Here is a 10699-nt window from a genome sequence, read left to right on the forward strand (position 1 = left end):
TGCTGCCCGGGCCGGGCAGGATCTCTGCCTGACCCTCGCCGCTCTGCCTTCCTCCTCTCCGTTCTTAACTCCCTTCCCTCGCTCTTTGCCCCGCCAGCCGCAGGGGAATGCTGGGTCTGCGCTCTCAGCCCGACTTTGTTTTGCTGCCGGCCTTGCTGTGAGGCCCGCGGGAGGAGCGGGGCTGGCTCACGGGGCTGATGCACGGCTCTTCCATCTTCTGCCCGCCGTGCTGACTCGCCTTTGACTGAGGGATTGCTTAATGCAGCTCTCCTATGCGTCTGCGTTTATTCTGGGCATCCGTAGGGTATCTTGATAAGTGTCTCGGGTCTTTTGAGCTTTAAGGTAAGAGCCCCAAAGATGGGCTTATAAGCTCTCAGGGCAGGAGCTGCATTTCTCTTTTCCCAGCCAGTACCTCGGGGGTCTCAGACAGCGACTGTCATCTTCACACGCAACTTTATACCCAGCTAAAACCAGTGAGAGACTGAGCGTTAGTTTTCCTGCTTTGAGGGCCTCGTCAGCAAGCTGAGAAATTGAGAAAGGCTGGCTAAAAACCTGTGTTTGCCTTCTTAGAGATGGAGAGGGTCACTGGGAGCGTGGGTTGCAGGGCTGCTCGTGGGAAGCTGCTGCCCTGGCAGGGCAGCACTGTGCATCAAAGCAAACCTTTGCTCCTTGGGTTTGCTCTGGCTGAGCGGCCAACTGGAGGGAGCCGTTAGGGAGGAATTAAAATGGAAGCCCCTGGTGGCAAAGGGCTATTTACCTTCTGAGGAATTAAACTCCCGTTTTATTTCTCTTGGGTTTTGAGTGCCGAAAGGAGCAAATCGGGCTGTGGGGTGTGTTGCACCCCTCTGGCTGTTGCCCAGGTGTGGGAGGGCTGTGATGTGCAGATCGCTGCAGCTCAGCTTTTGCACCGACATTGAAATGTCCCTGAAAAATTTGGGAACTGCAGCATCTTTAGGGCATTCCTGGCCCTACCACTGTTGGTGGGAAGGGCATGGCTCACACTGCTGTGGTGGGGCCAGCCCCAGCGTGGGTCTGTGGTTGCTGCGTGTGATCCAAAACCTGTGCTCTGAAGCCTCGGGTCTGTCTTCCTCTGCAGCTGAGCTTTGTGATTGACCATGAACGCTAGTGGCCCTGGCTATCCGTTAGCGTCTCTCTACGTGGGAGACCTCCACCCGGATGTGACCGAAGCCATGCTCTACGAGAAGTTCTCGCCTGCTGGGCCCATCATGTCCATCCGAGTCTGTCGGGATGTTGCCACACGCCGATCACTGGGCTATGCCTACATAAACTTCCAGCAGCCTGTGGATGGTACGCTCCCTGTAACACAGCCCCAAGGAGCTGCCTCGCAACAGGGGCTTGGGGCATGCAAGAGATGGAAGGGCAGGCAGCGGAAAAGGGGGGAGCAGTTGTCTGAATGGATGCATCAGCTGTTGGGGCTTGGGCAATATTCTGCTGATGTTGAGTTTTGGTTGTAACTAATCCCAGTGTGCTCTCAGATGGTGACCCATCCCACTCCCATCTCTTCTTAAGGACTGGGAGAGGATGCAGCAGCTGGGCTTTGGGCTTGTGGGGGGAGGAAGGTGACTTGCAAGAGTCACCTCCCTCCAAAAGCTGATGGAGAAGGGCACCAAAACTCCTTCTGCCCTTCCCCAGGGCAGCCAACTGCCTGCTGGCTCACGGCGTGAAGTGAAGCCCCTCTCCTGGCAGGCATCGCAGTGATACAGTGCTGAAACCGAAAGGTGTTTCATGCTGGAGTGAGGCAGTGGTGATGGGAAGGTGTTGGGTTAGTTGCCCTGGAGACCAAAATCCTTACTGGGTAAATGAGTTGGGCATCTGCCAAACTGGATCTTGCAGTGAAATGGATGATCCCGCGGGAGTCAGACATGCTTTGGGGGGGGGGGAAAGAAGGGGGGGGGGGGGGGGGGGGGGGGAGAGCAGCCCCTACCTGGCCCTGCTGCCCTGGGAGGCAGAGCTGCCTGTCTCATTTAGGTTAACGAGCCTCTGTCCAACAGTATCCCTGATTCCTGTGCCCATCTCAGCTGCTGTAGGATGTGAAGGAGATCTGTTTCTGTTACCCTCCTCTCTTCCCCCTGTACTCACTTCTTTACCAGCTGAGCGAGCCCTGGACACCATGAACTTTGAAGTGATCAAAGGCCGTCCCATCCGCATCATGTGGTCCCAGCGGGACCCCGGGCTCAGGAAGTCGGGGGTTGGAAACGTCTTCATCAAGAACCTGGACGACTCCATTGATAACAAAGCCCTATACGACACTTTCTCTGCCTTCGGAAACATCCTGTCGTGCAAGGTACACACGCCCATGGGCAGGAGAGGGCTTGCTGCAGAGCTGCCCTGCGTTCTCGGCAGCATGCTCCAGCCAGCTGAAATTCACTTTCTCATTTCGCTTCCCATGAAGTTTCCTCAGTTCCCACCTGCTTTGAAGCCAAAAGGCCCTGCTATGTTTCCCTGCAAATGGGGACTTTTCCCCCTGCCCCCCTTCTTTCCATTGCCTGCACAGAGATGTATGTTGTCCTGTCTGAGCTCAGTGCATCAATGGCACTTGGGTCTTGGTGAGCCACAAGCTCCTGGGCATCATATAAAGCACTAAGGGTCTGGCCCTGGGCTCACCCAGCTCCCTGACCTGCTGCCAACATCCCAACACGGCTCAGCTGCAGCGGGAGCAGGATGTCAGGGAGGGTAAATGCCCCTGAAAAATGAGGGTGGGTTTTGCTGCGACTTACTTGTGTGCAGGTGTGGAGAACACCAGTGTCTGTGTCTTTTTCCTCCTCCTTCCTCTGTGTTTGTAGGTGGTCTGTGATGAAAACGGATCCCGTGGCTATGGCTTTGTTCACTTTGAGACTCACGAGGCAGCGACTCGGGCCATCGAGACCATGAATGGGATGTTGCTCAACGACCGGAAGGTGTAAGTGCCGGAGAGGAGAGCGTCTTCTTGGCTCGGCACTTGGCTTTGCTCCTCCCTTGCCTTGGTGCACACTCCGGAGCAAATGCCTGCTCTGCTTGGGCTGCCACCTCCTGCTGCTCTCTGGTTTCTCCCCTCTTCCCACCCAGTCCCTGCTGGGTACAGTGGCTCTGCTGCTCGCCGGGGCAGTGAGTCACTCGTGGGCAATGCTGGTGGAAGTGTGATAGGGGTTTGGAGCCGTTCCTGATGGTAGGGAAGGAGTCCAAGCCCGGGCTGTGTTTAATTGCTGAGGTGGTGTAACACTTGCCCACGAAGCAGGGCTGGTCCTCGATCTCAGCTGTCAGCATCAGATAATCTGGGCAGGAAGAGGTTTTGTTGTTCTTTGGCTCTCCGCTTACATTGCGTCACCTTATTCTCTACGTCCCTGCCTCTGCAGAGGCAAGCGGCTGCCCAAGAGGCTTGGGGATACCTCAGAGGAAGAGAGCTGGCACTTGGTGGCATTCTTTGGGATCTTTTGGCATCTCCTGGGGTGACATCCCCAGCACAGGGCTGTGCCCTGTGTCACCACTCTCCCCATTCCAGTAGTGCCAGTTGGGGTCTGGGTAGGGGAACACCAGAGTGGGACATGCTGAAGTTGTTGGATGTGAAACACAGGGTGGGTTTATGGGTGAGCAAAGCATGGCCTGAGGTGACGGGGTCTCTCATGGACTGTACCGAGACAGATGTGCCTGTGCCTGACACGGAGGGTTTCATGTCCCTTTCCTTGCTTCCTGCAGATTTGTTGGCCATTTCAAATCCCGCAAAGAGCGTGAGGCAGAGTTTGGGGCTAGGGCGATGGAGTTCACCAACGTCTACATCAAAAACTTTGGGGATGACATGGATGATGACAGACTGCAGGAAATATTCTCCAAGTTTGGTGAGTACAGTTGTTGAAGCAAAGTATCCTCATGTCTGATAAACTGGATTTGGGGCAACTGCAAAGAAAGCTGGGGAAAGAGCTTGCCTGAAATACCAAGCCCCTTCTCTTGACAGGGTCTGACTTGCTGAAACAACACCTCACCAAAGGAGTGCAGTGGCTTAAGTGCATGTAATGTCCTGACAATTTTGCTGCTATGATGGAGGATAACTTGTATTAGGTGCTTTCCTGAAAAAAAAGAAGTTTTTTACTTTCTTGAGTAACAGAAGTGTTTGTTGTTTTTTTGTTTGTTTTGTTGTTTTTTTAAATTGTCTTGAAACTAGTGTGCTGTCTGGTTATAGGAGCCCTGGGAATAAGAGATGCTGAGTCTGAATTTAAAGCAAAAAAGGCTTTTCAGTTTAGCCCATTGCTGGAGGATGCCTCTTGTGACAGGGTTTAGTGTTGTACCAGCCCATGGACCAATACTGTCCATGCTTGGCCAGTGTTATCTCAGGTAATTTGTGAATACCCTTCATACGAACCCAGTATATGTGTTCATGTATAAGGGAGATGATAACTTCTGGCTGAAGGAACTCAGTGCACTAGCTAGAGAAACTGAAGAGCCAAGAACAATGAAAGCAGCATCCAGGGCGGGAGGGATTGCCCTCACTGACACAGGCAGCCTCCCATTCCTGCCTTGCAGCAGGGATCCCACTGTCTGTCCTCCCGCTTGGCTCCTCCATGCTGCCATGGCCGTCCGGTCTCCTCGCTGGACTGGCATCTCGTGGTGGCTCCCAAGCATGGTGCTGCATGCTGGCAGCACCCCCTCAGTGGGCACCCTTCTTCAGACAGATACTTCCCTTTCCTATTGCAGGAAAGACGCTAAGTGTCAAAGTCATGATGGACAGCACTGGCCGCTCAAAGGGCTTTGGATTTGTCAACTTCGAGAAGCACGAAGAAGCCCAGAAGGCAAGAGGCTCCTTGCTACCTGTCTGCTGTCTCAGCCCCGAGCTTGTGCCCTGCTGATGTTCCCACCTCTCCTTGCGGGGCAACCTCACTGGCTTTGTGCTTGCCTGGGTGCTGGTACTGGCAGGGGTGCCTGGATGGGCAGGACCTGGCAAAGGGGAGCAGAGCTGCTTCCCTGCCCTTGCCCAGGGAGGTCTCTGCTCATGGTGGGGCTGGACTGGGGGGGTGGGTGAAGAGTAGAGCCATGGCTCTTGGCTTCCCGCTGTGCTCAGAGCCCTTCCCTCCACTGGCAGGCGGTGGCCGACATGAACGGGAAGGAGATCAACGGGCGGATAGTGTACGTGGGCCGAGCCCAGAAGCGGCTGGAGCGCCAGAGTGAGCTGAAGCGGAAATTTGAGCAGATCAAGCAGGAGCGAGTGAGCAGGTACCAGGTAAGGGGAGAGCGGGATGCTCCGTCCTGAAGTCTGCAGCAGGGACATGGCCAGGGCATCCAGGGACATCCTTGTCTTGGGAACAGCACAGGGCTCCCCAGAGCAGATCAGTGTGCTGGTCCCTTCTGCGATTAAGACCTGCACAGGAATCCACTGCCTGGTAATGTCCTGAGAAGCAGTATCAGGAAAGAGGAGAGAGATCTAAACCCAGGATGATATTGGCAGGTGAACAAATGGGTTTGCTCTTTTCCAGAAATTAAAATATTAGTCTGGAAATGAGGCAGCTTCCTGAGGCCTTGGAGCAGCTTCATAGCGATAGTCTGGGTGCCCTCTTCACTCGGGGTGTCTCGCCTACGAGTGGAGCGCACGTGCGGTCCTGGCTCCTCTCCACATCACCGGTCCTGAGGCAGCTCTGGAGAGGACGTGTTTGTGGGACATCCCACCTTCTGGCTGAGCTGCTGGCGAAACACGCATCCAGCTTGAAAAGCTGCTGTAAACTTTGGGAGCCCAAGCTGCTTTTTTGCCTGTTTGCAGGGGGTCAACCTGTACGTGAAGAACCTGGATGACGGGATAGATGATGAGAGGCTGAGGAAGGAGTTCTCTCCTTATGGCACCATCACCAGTGCCAAGGTGAGGGACTGGGACTGTCGCTGGGGCTCCTGGGGTCAGCCGGCCAGTGTGCTCAGCCCTTAGAAATGGCTCAGGATTATCATCCTGTTGAGTTATAGTTCCCTGCTGATGGCTTGTATCTCAAGCCAAGTGTAACTGACATGCCAGTTGTACCCCACGCTGTCCTGAGGAGCTTATTGATTCAGCAAGTATCTTGTAGCTTTGCTGAGTTACCCCAGCCCCACTGAGGTGCAGGGTATGGGACCTTAAAAGCCACATCATTCTGAATATTGCACAATGGAAATGACCCACAAGCCACCTCGCTGTGGGGAGAGCGTGGTGACAGGCTGGTGTTTTGCCTTTTGGAAAACCATAAAAGTGTCAGTCTTGCCACCAAGACTGATGTCAAGCTTCTCTCGAAGGCCGTGCATACGGGTGCAGAGGGATGGTCTGGCTTTTAAGGTCAGATACCTGTAACCTGCCAGCTGCCAGGGACAGATGCTGCCTGGCCCTCGGGCAGGGCACGGTATCCCACTGATCCCAGCCCTTGCTGGCTCCTGTGGCATTAAGCACCGGAGCATTGCTGGCCCATGGGTCCTGCGGGGCTGGGGCACAGACCCCCTGGAAGATCACAGGCTGCAGATCTCAGGCTGGCCCAGACTCTGCCGTCTTCATTTCCCAAACCTACCCGTTTTGCCTGAGCAAATCCTCCCCTTCCCCGAAGAAGCCTCTCCGTGGAGCCCCACGGGCACAGCCCCATCCATCCCGCCCTGGACGTGAGGGCTGCAATGGGGTGCCCGCGGCCGGCAGATCCTGTGTACTCCCCCGCTGCGCCGTGCTTCGTGGCTACTGCAGTGATCTGTGGACTTAGCTGTCTTGTTCTAATCCAATTTTAGGTGATGACAGAGGGTGGCCACAGCAAAGGGTTTGGGTTTGTATGTTTTTCCTCCCCAGAAGAGGCTACCAAGGCCGTGACAGAAATGAACGGACGGATCGTCAGCACTAAGCCCCTCTACGTCGCGCTCGCTCAAAGGAAAGAGGAGCGGAAAGCAATCCTCACCAACCAGTACATGCAGAGATTAGCCACCATGAGGGCCCTGCCTGGCCCTCTCCTGGGCTCCTTCCAGCCCCCCCCAGGGTACTTCCTACCCCCAATCCCACAGGTGAGTCCCCGCTCCTGAATGGCAGCCTTGCATGGGGACCCGAATTTGCCCTGGGTGGGAGGAGGGGAGTGGGAGTCGGGCCAAGGAGCCTATCTTGGGTTGTGCAGCCCCGGGCGCACACTGGCGTGGGATTAGTGGGACCGGTGGGATCAGTGCTGGGCTTCTGCGTGAGCGGCAGGGCTTGCCAAAATGCTGGTGGGGTGTGGGTGCTCCAGGCGAGGGGCTGGGGATTTAGTAGCTACTGACTGCTCCTCAGAGGAGGGAACCAAGGAGGAGTTTGGTGGGAGGGTGTAAGCATGGACCACAAGTCTGCTGATGAAACAAGGGGAGGGAGAAGGGTTACAGAGGTGCAAAAGCTCACGGGGAGGAGATAAGTGGAGCTGCTGGAGGACACGCAGGCAGCAGGACTGGATGTTGATCTTTAAGTGCCCTGGCATGCTGCAGAGCATGGTTTTGGCTTGTCTGTCTGCGTGCCGCAGCCACTGAGATGCTCTGGGTTAGATCTGGCTTAGCTCCCAAGTCACCTTGGATAACGTGTTCTCCTTTCCTAGCCACAAACCAGAGCTACCTTCTACAGCCCCAGCCCAGTTATCCCAGTCCGTCATGCCACTCGCTGGAGTGCGCAGCCCTCCCGGCCTCCCTGTGAGTCAGCCTGTCTCTCCCTGGGAGCTCTCGGCATGAGCTGGGCTTGGTTAGAGACCAAGGGTCTGTAAAAGCAGCACAAAGCATGTAGCCATGGGGGGCTGTTGCCCAGAGAATTGCACGGGGGTTTGGTGCACGGGTCATGGTGATGGGCACCAGGGGATGAGATGCTAGGGTTGGCCCTGGAGATGAGGTGCTCCTGACCTTTCCCCCACCACAGTCGCTCCCCCACCGCGTGTCCTTCCATGTCTTTGCTATCAAGAAGCTTTATTAATTATGCTCCATCTCTACAGCAGCATATCCTGCAGCTACCCCCATCCTGAGGGCTGCCGTGCCGCCTCGGCGCCTGCTGTCCAACATCAGCACCATGAGACAGGCCTCCACCCAGGTGCCCCGCGTGCCCCCCCAGGCCCAGAGAGTGGGTGAGTGGGGGAAGGACCCGGCTCGGACATCGCCGTAGCGGCTGTGCATTGGCAAGGGTGCTTGCTGTGAGCTTGGGTCTGCCTCTGAAGATGGAATGGTTTGTGGGATTGCTCATGGAAGAGTCTGCCCTCGGGTGTGATGGGACTGGAGCGGTGTCTGTAGTAAATAAGCATGTAACTTTTGGGGAAGGTTGTGGTCTTTCAGGTAATGGGACAGGTCTCTGATATGCAGATTGGTCTCATTGGCTGCTGCTCCTTGAATATGTTCGTTAAAGATGATGACAATGCAGTCACAGCACCCTAGGCTTAGTGCTCATACTGAGGTGGAGGTTGGGAAAGGACCTCTTGGGCAGAAGCAGAGGTTCTTACAGGCTCTGGCTGAACTGCTGCCAAGGCCAAGCCTCCAGTAAAACACACTCATGTTAGAGGTGTTTGGAGCTGTGGCTTGAGAACCAGACCTTGCTGGCATCCCCAGTGCCTGGCTGTGCTGGGGCTGTCCCTGTGTCCCGGGGCGTCCCCTCCACCTTGCCAGCATGACGTGGCTGTGCCACTGCAGGGCTGGTGGGGTGGTGACCCAGGTTCTGTCCTGCACGTGGTGCCCAGAGCACTCCTCACCCCGAGACTGCTTCAACCCCGTGTCTGTCCTGTCACCCCCCTGCCTTTTGTGTGAGTGAGGAAGAGGAGGATGCTCACCGGGGCTCACAGCGTAGCCCCTTCTGAGGCTCCTCTGTGGACAGGCTTTGAGGAGAGACTTAAGTAGTGTAGGGTGGAAGCTGCCCACTTCGTGAGTGGGTGAAGGTCTGATGCCCCCCAAAACATAGGACCGTCTGGTGGGGCAGCATCTACCTAGAACCCTCCCAGCTTTGTGCAGTTTAGCCCAAGGTCATCTGTGGTGTTGAGTGTCTTATTGCTGAAGCAAGTAAGGGAACGAGGAGGGCTGTCTTTGGCTCGTCCCCTCTCCCTTTGTCCTTGTCCCCTCGTTTCTCTGCCCTCGCCTCCCTGCAGGAGGGGAGCCAGGGTGAGCTGCGGCCCAGGGGCACTTGCTCTTGCAGCCCACCCTTCTCGGTGCTGTCCTCATCCTCTGGCTGCTGAAGCAGATAGGCATTTCTGGAGGAGAGACAACGAGGTGTTAGGTGCCTTTGCCAGCTCTCCTGTCCCCTGCACAAAATCAGACCGCCCCAGCCCAGCGGGCAGGATGGCAGTGCCCTGCCTGTCCTGGGGAAGCTGCCTTTGACCTGGGGGCTGCTTTGAGCCCATGGGGGAATTTTTTGGACCCTCTGGCTGAGCACACTGCCCTTGTGGCTTCAGCCTCCCCAGTGCAGGCATGTGTTTAATGGGCTCCTCCTTAGAAATGTTCCCATCCCTGTTGCAGCCAACATTGGGACGCAGACGGTCAGCGCCCGGGTGCCCTCCTCGCCCACCCTGCCACGGGGTGCCCCGCAGTACAAGTACTCCTCAGCTGTCAGGAATGCCCACCCGCCCGTGGTGGCCCCGCAGGTAACAGCTCTGTGGGCTCCTGGCTTTGGCACAGCCACCGCAACGTTGCATTCAGTCCTGGTCCTGCTCTGGGTTAACGTGACTACTGACCCCAGGCAGCCCCATGGCTCTGTTCATGACTAGTGCTATGGGGACTTTTCTTGGGGGCTGCTGGGGTAACTGGGGCTATGGATCCAATAGCCGTGCAGCTGCGATGCCTGGCTCCAGCTTTCCTGGAAGCCAGCATTTGGATACAAACAGGCAATCCCGGAGTCTGCATCAGCATCTCGGGAGGGGGAAATGCTCCACTGTGTTTGGGGACCAGCACCATTCCTGCACGCCAGGTAACTCGCACGTCGCTCCAGCCTTTGATTGCTGCTCTTCTCTGTTTTTTCTCCAGGCGGGAGAACCTGCTGTGCATGTCCAGGGGCAGGAGCCACTGACAGCATCTATGCTTGCAGCAGCCCCTCCTCAGGAGCAGAAGCAAATGATAGGTGGGTGTCATGGCTGTACTGCTGGAGAAGATCCAGCTGTGGGGCTGTGTGGGCATGTGGACTTGCATGCACCAGGGAAAACTTAGCTGCTAGGAGAAGCTGTAAGCCTTTGTGTCACTGCTCTGATATTATGCTGCTTTTAAAAAAAATAAATAAATTCAGGCTGTGTTGGAAGGGTATGGAAGCAGCAAAACCACTCCCTGTCTGTATTAGCTGCCTAGCAGCGAGACAGTGTCTGGCGAAGCTCTGCAGGAGAGGCAGAGCTCCATCCTGCCCGACCAGACTGCACCAGGGCATGTGCAATTCCCCTGAACTCTGAGCCATCCTGCATCGCCATGCTCAGGCGCTGATGAACAGCTTGGTGGCCGTAGGGGTTAGGGTCAGCTCTGCCGCACAGTCCTTGGGCTTTGGGCGCTGTCTGGTGTCCCGCTGGTGGAGCGGCCGGTGCCCGTGGCGTGGGAGGGGATCGCTCACCCTGCTGCAGGGACGCTGCCCTGCTCTGCCTGCCTCGCCAGCTTGGCATGGCAAAAGCATAGCATGGACCAGCTTTTCCCGCCCCAGGAGGAAACTGCTCCTGCAGAAGCAGGTCCTTTCACGTGCATGCTGGTGGGCAGGCGTGGGCAGCACTCACCGTTCCACTGCCCTTCTCCCACAGTAGATGCCTGCTGCTGTCTGGCTTTACCT

At 56.3% G+C, this 10699-nt stretch overlaps 1 protein-coding gene across 1 annotated transcript; it reads left to right on the forward strand.

The window, feature by feature from the left end:
* The first annotated feature begins 1115 nt into the window (after window positions 1-1115).
* On the forward strand, window positions 1116-5823 carry PABPC1L (poly(A) binding protein, cytoplasmic 1-like). The gene is made up of 6 exons (XM_010569712.1): window positions 1116-1308; window positions 2112-2305; window positions 2805-2920; window positions 3694-3833; window positions 5072-5209; window positions 5744-5823. Exons 1-5 carry the CDS (start codon window positions 1116-1118, stop codon window positions 5155-5157), a joined length of 729 nt encoding a protein of 242 aa, XP_010568014.1. The 3' UTR covers window positions 5158-5209; window positions 5744-5823.
* Window positions 5824-10699: the final 4876 nt, after the last annotated feature.

This window comes from Haliaeetus leucocephalus, unplaced genomic scaffold (genome assembly GCF_000737465.1).
Source record: "Haliaeetus leucocephalus isolate CR32 unplaced genomic scaffold, Haliaeetus_leucocephalus-4.0 Scaffold273, whole genome shotgun sequence".
NCBI classification, from domain to species: domain Eukaryota; kingdom Metazoa; phylum Chordata; class Aves; order Accipitriformes; family Accipitridae; genus Haliaeetus; species Haliaeetus leucocephalus.

Bases quoted from the DNA above. Each gene is read 5' to 3' on its own strand.
- PABPC1L (XM_010569712.1), top strand. From the start codon at position 1,116: ATGAACGCTAGTGGCCCTGGCTATCCGTTAGCGTCTCTCTACGTGGGA. The intron at 1,309-2,111 runs GTACGCTCCCTG...CTTCTTTACCAG, and splicing joins CTTCCAGCAGCCTGTGGATG to CTGAGCGAGCCCTGGACACC. The intron at 3,834-5,071 runs GTGAGTACAGTT...CTCCACTGGCAG, and splicing joins GGAAATATTCTCCAAGTTTG to GCGGTGGCCGACATGAACGG.